The sequence below is a fragment of the Protomyctophum parallelum genome, assembly GCF_964188405.1.
Source record: "Protomyctophum parallelum genome assembly, chromosome: 7".
In the NCBI taxonomy this organism is placed as follows: domain Eukaryota; kingdom Metazoa; phylum Chordata; class Actinopteri; order Myctophiformes; family Myctophidae; genus Protomyctophum; species Protomyctophum parallelum.
Genome location: NC_139705.1, coordinates 21,105,698 through 21,117,767, shown reverse-complemented (window position 1 = coordinate 21,117,767; position 12,070 = coordinate 21,105,698). Strand labels below are relative to the sequence as shown.

The 12,070-nt window shown below is 46.9% G+C and overlaps 1 protein-coding gene across 13 annotated transcripts in view; it reads right to left on the bottom strand.

Annotated features, from left to right (window-relative positions):
- The window catches only part of huwe1 (HECT, UBA and WWE domain containing E3 ubiquitin protein ligase 1), a 57,357-nt gene that overhangs the window by 30,417 nt on the left and 14,870 nt on the right, over nucleotides 1-12,070 (bottom strand). For 8 of the 13 annotated variants that reach the window (XM_083769634.1, XM_083769625.1, XM_083769629.1 and 5 more), the window contains 25 exons: nucleotides 11,402-11,508; nucleotides 10,744-10,936; nucleotides 10,548-10,639; nucleotides 10,223-10,443; nucleotides 10,015-10,072; nucleotides 9,729-9,905; nucleotides 9,390-9,635; nucleotides 8,299-8,432; nucleotides 8,106-8,218; nucleotides 7,812-7,991; nucleotides 7,425-7,641; nucleotides 7,140-7,262; nucleotides 6,786-7,023; nucleotides 6,182-6,541; nucleotides 5,664-5,720; nucleotides 4,638-4,760; nucleotides 4,400-4,495; nucleotides 4,014-4,283; nucleotides 3,508-3,660; nucleotides 3,185-3,312; nucleotides 2,915-2,996; nucleotides 2,613-2,789; nucleotides 2,316-2,466; nucleotides 632-1,050; nucleotides 338-533 (listed from right to left, as the gene is read on the bottom strand). In XM_083769634.1, the coding sequence (XP_083625760.1) occupies nucleotides 338-533; nucleotides 632-1,050; nucleotides 2,316-2,466; nucleotides 2,613-2,789; nucleotides 2,915-2,996; nucleotides 3,185-3,312; nucleotides 3,508-3,660; nucleotides 4,014-4,283; nucleotides 4,400-4,495; nucleotides 4,638-4,760; nucleotides 5,664-5,720; nucleotides 6,182-6,541; nucleotides 6,786-7,023; nucleotides 7,140-7,262; nucleotides 7,425-7,641; nucleotides 7,812-7,991; nucleotides 8,106-8,218; nucleotides 8,299-8,432; nucleotides 9,390-9,635; nucleotides 9,729-9,905; nucleotides 10,015-10,072; nucleotides 10,223-10,443; nucleotides 10,548-10,639; nucleotides 10,744-10,936; nucleotides 11,402-11,508 (4,311 nt within the window). The remainder of the gene's footprint in view (nucleotides 1-337; nucleotides 534-631; nucleotides 1,051-2,315; nucleotides 2,467-2,612; nucleotides 2,790-2,914; nucleotides 2,997-3,184; nucleotides 3,313-3,507; nucleotides 3,661-4,013; nucleotides 4,284-4,399; nucleotides 4,496-4,637; nucleotides 4,761-5,663; nucleotides 5,721-6,181; nucleotides 6,542-6,785; nucleotides 7,024-7,139; nucleotides 7,263-7,424; nucleotides 7,642-7,811; nucleotides 7,992-8,105; nucleotides 8,219-8,298; nucleotides 8,433-9,389; nucleotides 9,636-9,728; nucleotides 9,906-10,014; nucleotides 10,073-10,222; nucleotides 10,444-10,547; nucleotides 10,640-10,743; nucleotides 10,937-11,401; nucleotides 11,509-12,070) is intronic. The other 5 variants (XM_083769633.1, XM_083769626.1, XM_083769636.1 and 2 more) reach the window with 5 other exon arrangements.

Genomic DNA, 12,070 nt, shown 5'->3' with positions numbered 1-12,070 from the left:
CAACCGTGCATTACATGAACACTGCTGTCAAGCGGTCGTTAAAGTTGATTGTTGGATGTTTCTCCCACTAACATTTCCTTGCATTTCCAGTTTATTTAAATAATGTCATGCACATTTGTCCAGTGCATAACCTACTGCGGGCCTGGTTGACTAGATTTAGAAGCTCTTGCTACTGAAATGATCGATTATATGGAGAAATCTTTACATTTAATACGCATCTCAATGGGTGAGGAAGGAAAGCTTGCCATGTCTCCTCTCAGTAACCGTTGTGCAAACGTGCCTATTGGACAAGGACGGGTTGGGGAAGGACTTAGCGAAGGGCTAATTGCAAACTCACCCGTACCAGCTCCGCGGGGTGCAGGCAGCGCAATACGGACACAGTTGTTGGCTGTGTCGGCAAAGCAATCAGGGTTGCGGCAGGCAGCTGGACCCAGGACACGCAGGATGTAGTTGATCTCTCTGGAACCCAGACTACCCGAGACCACACCTGATGTGGTGCTTCCTGCTCCACTGGTTACTGCTGACCTCACCACCTAACAAAACACAACAGTCAGTCAGGGATGTTTTATGATATGGTATAGATGCCTACTATACTTAAGATATCATGACCTGTTCCTCAAATGTATCTAACCTTCTCCATGGTGTGCCTAAGTGTGGCTGGATCCTCTATGATGTGTCTGAACAGCAGGGTCACAAGTGGGGTGAAACCATTGAAACCCGAACCTTGCGTCAGCCCTAGGATCATTCTTGTGCTCTTCAGCTCAGCAAACATCATGGCGTAGTGGTGGGTACGCGTCAGGCGCAGGCAGAGGCGCAAGGTGGCATGGAGGGTGTCCGGGTCCACAGGCACGCTGATCATACTGACACAGGCTCTGATGAGGACGGTGGTCATGTCCTCCGTCAAGCCTTGCACCACAATATCCCCCTGGGACTGTTCTGGTTCCAGGGAGACAACAGGAGTGGAGGAAGCCGGTGGCGCAGATGAAGCCTCCTTCAGCTGGCTGGAATCATCTTTTGGAGCTGCCATTTCCACTGCCACGGAGGCTGAATCTAGAAGGAGAATACAGATTAGTAATGTTTGCTGATATTTGGATCAACAATTCAATGTGTGACAGTGTCACAGTAACGTTTAAAATAGCTGATCTACAAGCTCACAATAAGTCATGTCCTCGACACATTGTGTAGATCAGCTTTTTTCGTTGTGCAACCCTGTCGTACGACGAAGTGTTCTATAAATTCACCGTAAGAAGTAAATGCTTGCCCGGGCCGGCCTAGCGGTTCAGGCACCTAAAATGGTAATCCAGCCTGACAGCGTGTCGCAGGTTCGACCCCCGAACTGCATGTCTCCCCCCCCCCCCCCCCCCCCATGTCTAATTAAATCAATAAAAGGCAAAAAGCCCCCAAAAATATATGTATAGCTAAAGAAAATGCTTGTTGACTGACTTGTAAATACTGAAACAGGGATTAACCCCTAAAGTTGAATAGTACAATCCTGTACTACAGTCACAAATGTAAGACAAATAATAGAATATATAGAGCCTTTCAAAAACTCAAGAAACTCAAGTTTCTCCGCAAGGAGCTAAACATGAGTATAAGAGACACTGTATGACGCACACTTATAGATGGGCCGAATTGTCACGAAAGCTTGTGTTTCTGAACCAATCAGAGCGGCACATCCCTTCAAGCTATGGGACGTTAGTATCCGCAACGCGTGGAATGACTGCAGTGTTTGTCAATCAGAGACTGAGACAGACGGCTAGCTCTCAGCATGTTTGCCACTACGTGGCTAATTTCGAACCCATGTCTTCAGATACATATTTTAGTGTAATAGTGTCTGGAATCTGGATGTCATCTTGAATGAGATTAGTTCTGTAATAGTTCTGTAATCAAAATCAGCCGTGTTTGGAGGAACGCGCAGCAATGGGAATCAAAGAGGTGAATGAAACCAAGATACATCTTTATTCATTTTTATGATGACCACGGATACTCTCTAAAAGTGTGAAAAACATATTTTTCCTTTCACTGTGTCCAGATCCAGAATCCAGGTCCACTCTAATCCTTGCTTTTGACCATTTAATCTCCACAACAGGTTAAAAGTTTGCAAACTATGATACTACTGTGGATATTTACATGTGTTAGAATATAAATTGTCGGCTCCCAAGCTCACCCTCTCTCCTTCCCACACTACAGTGCCCAGGTGAACGTCACGATTCATCATTAGCGTGATCACCACCACCCACCACACTACTACCAGTGCAGTGCCTAATCTGTGTGCCCAAGTGTGTCATACGTTCACGTCATCATTTGAACATTACCCGTGTCAGGCTGGGTGTCCTCTCCTTTGCTCTTCTCTCCCTCGTCTCTCTCAGACTCTGTGGTGCTGCCAGTCTTGGCAGGTTTGGGCACACGAGGTACTCTCTGGACGGTGAGCATCACTGGCCTCCTGTTACCAGTCTCCTCATTCACCTGGCACACAGAAACAGATGAGGCCAGCAACCATCACTTGCATATACTGGAGTACACGCCACACACTCACACATGATGCTATGAATATTCAAAAACTGGTGGTAAATCTATGTATTTAAGAGGAGAACCATGTTCACAGTCTTTACCTGCACCATAGTGTTGAATTGCACAGTATATCTCCTGCGTCCGGCTGTGAAGCGGACACTGCTCTCCCCCGCCCTCCAGGCAGAGTCGATTGTACTATTGTTGGAAGCACTGTAGCTGCACCAGCGGCCAGAGCGGTCATCGAACCACCGCCAGTTGTTACCATTAGGCTGCAAGTACTGGCAGAACAGACAGACACAATAGTAAACAGTAGAATGATTGCCTAAAAAAGTGGGGTCAATTATTAATTAACTATCAGAATTCATAACCCTGGTTGTGTTTGGGGCAGAAATTCAATGGCTACCTTGTTCATTTGTGCTCTGCGCTTTGAGGAGACTGCCATCTTCTCATAGAAGTCGATGATCAACAGCACTGGGGTGATCCATCTATACAGAAGACAGTGTAAAAAGTTACGAGATATATAGTTATATTTTCTGTAATGTTGACGCTCAAAAACCTAAATATAAAGAATGCCATGAGTCACAGTGTGTTGGCATTTAGAAAATTGGCAACGGTTATCCAGAGCTATTTTTAATCCGTCTGCTCTGTAGATGGCAAGTTGTAGACCACTCACTTAGGTGTCTGTATGTCCTTCTGTTCTTTGGCAGCCTGCAGACAGGGCTGCACCACCTCCAGGAGCTTAATCAGCAAATTGAGAATCCCGCTGTTCTCCACCACTCTGGCACACAACAGCTTCAGCTCCTGCATGAAATTAACAGGCAGTGCCATTACCTCAAGATGTGCTTTTATTAAAGGCACACAGTGATGGTTCCGAATACACGAAGGACAACTGTATCCCTCACAGTGGAATGATAGTATCAATGTAAAAATTATACAATGTCACCCTTGAGTTACAACACTGCATTTATTCAAGCGCTTTTATTTGTGTGCAATTACCTCAAAGAGCAACGTGAGCAGCAGAATTCGAGTTGCGAGTTTGGAGGCCTGGGGCAGTGTGGCCATCTGCCTGGTCCACTCAGCTACCGTCTTTGTGTCACTGGTGGTCAGAGGCACGGCGGCCTTGATCAGCACGTCTGCTGCATTCCACACCTACACACAACCCACACACAGCATCAGGCTGACGCAAGCACTATGTTCTCCCACGCCACAACATACAAGTGAAATCTTATTCGAAGTAACATACTTTCCTCACTGTTACTTTCTGCACCCGAATAACCCTTTTGCAATAGATATCATAGAGGATTTAAGATTTACTGCCATATGAACTAAATTAGATAGTCACAATAAGCCACTGCTCAGAACAATCATAACCCAGACATTAGGCGCATATGAACTTATTTTGTTATATAAAACAAAGTAATAAAGAGCTTTGGAAAAGAAAAAGAAAAAACTAAATCACAAGGTAAAAATCATAATGATATACAAACAATGTTCACACCGACCTGGTCAACAACCTGGCTCAGGATCAGGTCTCGGTACTCCGGGCCACTCCTCTTGATGGCCGTCATCAGCAGATCACAGAGGCGGTAGACTGTGTCGGGAAGCTCGTCCAACAGGTGGAAGCAGCCAGGCAGCATGGAGTCTGTGAAGGTATGAAGCTCTTGGGGGTCCAGAGGCTCAGCCTCCATGAAGCGTTCCAAGCAGCGTGCCTCCTCCTCCTCTGCTCGCTCCCTGGCTCGTCTGTCCTCCTCCTCACGTCGCCGGGCAGCTTCCTGAGGGAAAAAGAAGCGGCGAAAATGGGAGGTGACGTCAACCCGTCATGTCATTTAGCAACAGGTGGCTCAGAGTGTGTGTTCCTCTGCGTAATGTGTTACGTAAGGAGGCGCACCTCAGGGGAGTCAGAGCGCTGCTCCATGCTAACCTCTTGTCCCAGTGACATGGCGATGGCCCTCATCATCTGGTCCTCTTCAGACATGGTCAGGTCCTAGAAAAACCAAAGAAGAGACTCACCGTTACTACTACGCACCACCACAAAGGCGCCAATGGTGAGGGACAGAAAGGAAGTACAGGATTATACTGTACATGACATTCATAGCTCTCCTTTAATTGCTTCCAAGTAGCCTTACCCTGACAGCTCCACTGAGAAGGGGTGGAGGGTGTGTCAACAGGTACTCTGTTGCCTGCTCCATGGTGCTGGTATTGAGCAGGGCCTCCATTGCGTGCTCCCTGGAGAAACCCATGTCCATCAGCTGGAGGACAGACAGTATGCGGTCAGGTCACAACATTAATTAAGATAGTCAGTGGGTGCGAAAAGAAAATAGGGAATGATGAGGACGCAAGGGATTCTTGCAGAGAAGTCAAGGAGGGCAGAAAAAGGTCAAAGACTGTCACTGAATAATATCATTATAAAAGACCAGGGAAACATTCTTCCACACATTCCTTCTCTTCCCTTCATTTGCTTTTAATAACACTTGAGTGGCCTCAGCAACCGGTTCTCTTTAATCTCTGCATAGCATCCAATCATCATACCTTACCCAACACCACCCTCATGAACAACCTCAGATGGGTTGAATCCCATTACTCTGATTAAAATTCTTCTCTCAGCGTTTCTTCTTACCAAATTAATCCTTCTCCCTCTCCATGTTTTTTCCCCTCTCCGCCTAATCTTTCCTCCCTCCCTCCCTCCCGCCCTACCTCTTCTGCCAATCGCTCCACTCTCCATCTCTTATACCTGCTGAAGTTGTTGACGGACCCGTGGGTGCTTCCCTCTGCCCCGTTTCAAAACAAACGCTGGGCGCAGGGTTCAGTTCACGCAGAATATGGAGGAAGTCTCCCTCTCCATAGTCTTGCGTTGCCAGAAAATCTGCCTTCCAATATGCCTGGTGACATCTGAATTCGACATAGTTGCTAGACAAACATATGACTACTGCTTAATCATATCACCATCCAAATATGAAGGACCACCATAAAGTGTTCACATTGATTCTGCAATAGTTTTTCTGTCTTTTTTACATTTCCAATAGATTTTCCACCCAGTTTTAGCAACAATGGATTTAGATGTCACCGGACTTATCAGCAGAAAGATCTCCAATCTAATCTTTCATCCCTCCCACCACCTCTCCTATCCATCCCTCTCTCCCCATCTCTTATACCTGCTGAAGTTGTTGTGGCCGATCAAGTGGGTGCCTCCCTCTCCCTCTGCCTCTTCCCTGTTTCAAAACAAACGGTGGGCCTGGGGTTCAGTTCATGCATTATAGGGGAGGAAGTGTGGCATAAACACAGCAGCTCTGCTCTGGTCTCACTGACATGGCCGCCTAGGTATCCAATTATACTGTTAGCCTGTGCTGTCAAATCTGCCTGCATACCACAGCAAGCAGACAACGCCACTGTAACTAGGCTGTGAGAAAGCCCTGAGCCTACAAAATATATAATACTACCACAAAATAATCAAAGCATATGAAATAGCCATACAATACAAACGGTATCTTAAAAGAAAACAATAAGTGAGCAATGATGCATGATCCTGGAATTTTAGGCCAGAGGTTAAGCAATTTGGACAACTGTGACAGAACAGAAGAAGGACAAAACACAAGTTGATTTTTGCAGATGGGGAAGTAATGGAAATACGAACATACTAAACAGTGAACGTAAAGATGACTTGTCTCCTTACCTGTGTGAGCTGGGCCTGGTTGACCTGCGGATCTCTACGGGGGGTGGAGTTGGTAGAGTTGTCGTCGGTAGACCCTCCCGCTGCTCCGGGGGCCGGCACCGTCCCGGCCGTCACTGTTCCCTCTCCAGATGGTGCAACGACACTGGGGGCACTGCTGCTGCTGGGTGCAGTGGGTGCCGAGGGGGTGCCCTCCTCTTCTGGACGGACCGTGCCCTCAGTCTCCTTGGCCAGGCGCTCTTGGATGACAGGTTCTCCTCTCAGGATGTGACATAGGATAGCCAGCATGGACTCTGCCATTCGGCCTCCATACACCTTCAGAGGTTTGCGGTTCCACAGGCTGCGGATGCAATTGAATGCAGCCTACAGAGGGAGGAAGAAAAGTTACTGTCAACATGATCAAAACCATACATGTATGGATGCCCAGTTTTCACTCTTGCAAACACAGACACCAATCACACAATTGTTTGTGATATAGAGTAGAGTAAAGAGTATGGATAACTTCTGACCAACTTGACCAAAAAACAATACTGTTGGATGCAGATATTCTTCTGCTTGTAAGGTGAGGCATACCCAAATGAGTCTGTTAATGTTAATAGTCACTGACCTTTTGGGTGACAATGAGGAACCGCAGGGCACTAAACTGGGGTGTGGTCGGAGTGACACCAGGAACCTTAGCTGGTAGGGAGTGTGGAGAGTCCAGCACAGTGCTGGGGTTCACCATCTTCTCCACCAGCATCAACCAGGCGTCCAGGAACTCCCCTGTTCCATCTGGCAGATCAGTGTGTTCCAGACCCTCAGACACAGGCACCTTACCACCCATGGTCAAGGCCCAGTTAAATGTCCTACAGAGAGAAGAACATAATCAACCGTTGCTGAAAACAAACTAATTTTTTTAGGTCCACAATAGTCCTTTACAAGCTAGCTGATTGTGTTCCACAAAGTGTTTTATCCGACTCACTCGAAAAGGGCATCATGTCCTCCAGAGCAGAAGAACTTCTGCAGCATCAGATGGTAGGGATACTTCCTCTCATCAAATAGCATTGGAGACGTGAAGCCCACAGAGCATATGAAGAATGTCAGCCTACAGCAACAGAGAACACAACGCTTGACCATCTTCAGACAACATAATCCATTACCAATGCTAACAAGCAGATAATAATATCAGATTGAAAACAGACAGTCATGTCATTATTTACAAGCCATGACTAAGAATGATGACTGACTCAGGCAGGTTTGCTCATACCTAAAGCGAGGAGTTGGAGTGTAGGGTGGTGGCTGCCAACTCAGGCCCTTTGTGAGTAACTTGGTGAGGGAGGAGGCAGTGGCACGGGCGGCAGGAGTAGGGGCAGTGCCCGTGCTGGTGGCATGATGAGAACGGCGCTGTCTCACTGGGGAGCCCACACACAGCTTGACAAGTAGGCCAAAAAGCTCAGCCAGAGCCCTGCCAAGACGAGACGAGGCTAGAGGGACGGAGACATGGGTTTGCTAAGAATGTAATAATCTATTAAGCAACCAGAAGTCTAGGATGTGAAAACAAACCATACAAATAAGGTGCCTTGCTAATACATCTAATGCCAATATTGACAGACTGTATGAGAAAATTCAACTTAATTTGGTGACACCCACTCACCAGAGAGCAGTGGTTTAATTTGTTTAATGCGAGTGGCCATGGCTGGGGTGAGTTTGGACTTGGCCTTGGGGTCGGTAGTGGTGGGCTCATCAGTTTCCATTGGGGCGAGTGTGTCTCCATCCAAGCCCATGCCTTCCAACAGGCCCCCAGCAGATGAATCCACAGTCACTGCCTCAGAATCTACATGGGCAGGTCAGAAGAGGAGAAATAAAGATAAATGGAAGGCCTTCACTTCACTCATCCATGAACATGTTGGAAAACTGTTTGTTTAACCAAGTCAAATGGCTCCATTACCAGTTCTCCTGGAGGCAGAGGCTGTGGATGCTGCAGAGCTACCAGGTGGCTTCTCTTCCTTGGGCACCAGTTTCTGCATGTCAGCCTGGCCAAACTCACAGCCTGGAGGCAGACTGGAGGACAGATACACGAGGGTCAGTGCTTGACAGATGATCAGGAAAGGAGGAAGAGGAGGTGAAGGAGGAGTACTGACCTGTTGGGCGTGCAGAGAGACAGCAGCACTGTGCTTTCCCACACTAGGGAACAGTAGAGCTGGCTGAGCTTGTTGAGGACACTCAGCCCAAGCTGAGATCCCCACTGGTTCACTGAGATTGCTCTGATCTCGCTCTACTCACAAACATGAAGAAAGGACACAAATTAGGAAGGGAATCAATAATTTACAGAACAGGGATAAAAACAAAAACTCCTCATGGCTGACATTGTCAGGCCAAGTCCCATTATGTGATTTGTTAAACACTATAAGGAGACAAGGCACACTAGCTTTCTGTGTCCTAAACAATTGTAATGAAAGTAGGTCCAACAGGGAAAAAACTGTCACATGGGGTTAGGCTATACATTTTCTCAATATTCTCTTCAGATTTGTACTCCTTGATTCTTTAATATATGATAAACCGTTTCCCTGATGTTCTCTATGGTCTTCACTGTGAAGTGTGTGCCAATTCATGCTTCATTTTGTACCAGACTGACATAGTGTACTGGTTGAACATTGTCACTTACTAAAGATTATCCCCTACTGGACAGTGAGAACAGCTGCCAAAATTAGCCTACTAAACCCCATTGATATATATGGCGAAATCACAAGCAGTGCATAATTTCCCCTGGTAATTCAAATGCTTCAAGTGTCCCTGCAGTAACCTAGGTTTCAGACAGCCAGACCATCAGTACAAAGTCAAACTCCTTTTATGTAGAACTGAAAATGTTATAACTATACAGTACATATTGACCAGAAAAGAGCAAGGCAGGCCTCGGCTACAATAGTGCATCACAAAACGATGATCAACCATCTCATGTAATGTCTCATCTACGACTGTGTTGCTTGCCAAAAGGAACAGATGAGATCTAAGCTAACGAGGCTACGCCCCAAGATGCTATTTGATATCACAGATAAACATGTGTACATCTATATAAAAAATAGAATTGTGCAGGGATTGTTTATACATATCCTTGTGTTAAGACATTCTCCCCAACTTAGACTGAAATGTTATCCACGATTGACCCATGCAGAAATGTATTGCCTAAACTACAGCAACTACACATAAAAACACAGAAAACACCCAAGTTTACCTGGCCCACCCTGCAAGTATGGACAAACATGAGGATATAGGCATGCGCTGCTGTAAGTGCATGCAGCAGTGGCGTGGCACGGGCAGACAGCGTGGCATCTGTGACATGACCGGCAGTGGCCAGTTCTCTGAGCAGCACAGAGCCTCCAGGCACCTCGATGGGCCGGTGTAGAGGCTCCAGGGCTGTCAGGATGCTGTCCAACTGGCACAGACCCTCTTGGAGAACCTTGGGTTCATGAGACAGGGTCTGGAACAAAGAGAGAGTGTTAGAGGGGATTGCTTCAGTCTCAACATTGAAGAATCCAAATTGATACGCCAACATTGTCAACTCGTGGCTCACCAGGATGGACTTGCAGACGCCAGCGACAGCCTGGCAGGCAGCGGAGGTTGGAAAGTCTATGGGCAGGTTAGGCAGACCCAAGATAGAAACCAGTGGAAGCAAGCCCTTCTGGTTAACAAACTCCTGACAGTGGTCATCTGTCGTGTTGTTGCTAAGGATGGATTCCACAAACTTCATCTGGAAAGCACACACACACACACTCCAAATAAATGGTTAACTTATAAACAGGTGCATATTTCCCTTATTGTTCAGTGAAAACAATCTTCGAAAGACACAAAATACTCACAACATTCAGGATATAATCCATGAGAGGAATCGGTATCCGCTCCTCAGTTCCGACCACCCTGCAACAAAAATCACAAAATCAAAAAGCCACCAAAAATAAGACAATTTTAATTACAGAAATAAATTAAACAAACATAAATCTAGTATTAATACAACTCAGTCTGTTAGGAGTCATCATTCTACTCTGTGTTTTGAACTCATCGTCATACAGTTCAATTGGCACTGACTGTCTGTTGCTCTCTGGCTCCCCCTGTTGCTGGGTGAAAGTGTGGAGAGCCTCCTCCTCTTCCTCGTCCTCACTGGACGCCTCCTCTGCAGCATGGCTGGAGCGCACTGGCGGCGCCACCACTGTGCCATCCGCCTTCTGGATGGATGGCTTCTGGCAAATGTATTCTGGGGCTCGGCCCAGATTACATATCTCCTCCAGTAGCTGGAAATGCACATTTATCTTTAACGACCCCACCTTACCACTCTGGACAACTGACATTTTTTATTTTATCATGGGAAAAATGGAAATGTGTTTGGGTGTCGGACCTTGATGATGGCAGTGGTGGCGTCCGTCTTTAGAGTGGGTTGGTGTCTCATCAGCTCATCCACGGCGCTGCCCAGGTTTGATGCAGTGTCACCTGCAGATGCACGTATAAACAAATGTTAGCTGCACATTCTGCAGTACTGGATATTTGAATAAAGTTTATGAACAAGAACACGCATAGATAGAGGTTGAACTCACCCAACGGGTCAGAGCTGCGACGACGTCTCATGGCCGGTAGATAGTCAGGGGACAGCAACACCTTGAAGAGGCGCTCAAAGGGCTGACACTGAACGAAGGAGTGCAGACCTCTCGCGTTCAGACACAGGGCACTGAACACATTGGGCAGCGAGCCCAGCACCTCACGGGTCGCAGGAACCTGCAGAGAGAGACACTGTGAGAGAGAATAGGCAGAAAGAGAAGAAAGAAAAAAAAGGAAAGAGGGGAGAGAAGGCAAGGGGGAGAGAGTGGCGAGGATAGGGTTAACTGCGATGGAGGAAGAGCGGGGGAGAGCCAAAAGGCAAAGGCAGTGAGGACCGGTAAGAATGCAAGTGTCCAATAGAAACGGAGGGGGAAATGAAATGCTGTGTGCGCGCATGAGGAGAAATGCAAAAGAAAAGAGAAGCGAGTGAAGCTTTTCACTGGCTGTGTTCTGAACCAGTTTAAGAAAAATGTGACATTTAAAAATGTTAAAGATTGAGGGGGGAGGAAGTGTGATGGAATAGCCGTATGGGAGGAAATGAGAGGGATACAGTGAGCTGTCCAGAGAGCGAGAGAAACGAGAGGGGAGGTAGAAAGAAAAGAAAGAAAGAAAAAGAGACAGCACACAGGAGAGGGAGTGCTGGCAAGGCAGACTCACGTCTTTGATGAGAAGGGCATGCAGCATGACATCAGTGAGACCGTTATCCTGCAGGGAGGAGAGCAGGGATGGCTCCTGGAACACAAACACCGTCACAACCTCCGTCGCTGAGAACCAGACATGAAGAGGAGACAGAGTAAAACAAAGAAAGGGAGAGAGACGGGCAATGTTTAATTATGCATCAATGACAACAGACAACTACAAATTGGCTGAGGAGAAAAGGGAAGAAATAAAGATTTGCGGACAATCATCTTCTCTTTTTTTTTTTTAAGATATATTTTTTTGCGGCTTACGCCTTTATTGATTTTTTAAGGGATAGAAAGTAGGCTGACAGGAAACGGGAGAGAGATGGGGGGATGACATGCGGTAAAGGCCGTGTCGGGTCCGGGAGTCGAACCCGCGGCACACCGCGACTGGATCACCAGTCCGGTGCCCAGACCGTTACGCTACAGCCTGGGCCAATCATCTTCTCTTTCACCCGGAAAATACATTTTGTAACTACGATCGGTTCTTCAGGTATGGTCCGTTGAATAAAGCTTGTTTTGACCAAAAACACAATATGGGAAAAGAATCCGAGATAAATGGATTTTTGTAAATCCGTTTACATTGAGGCGGATGGAGACAGAGTTTTCACTTCCGGTTGTATCGGTCTCCTAGCAACCTAGAAGC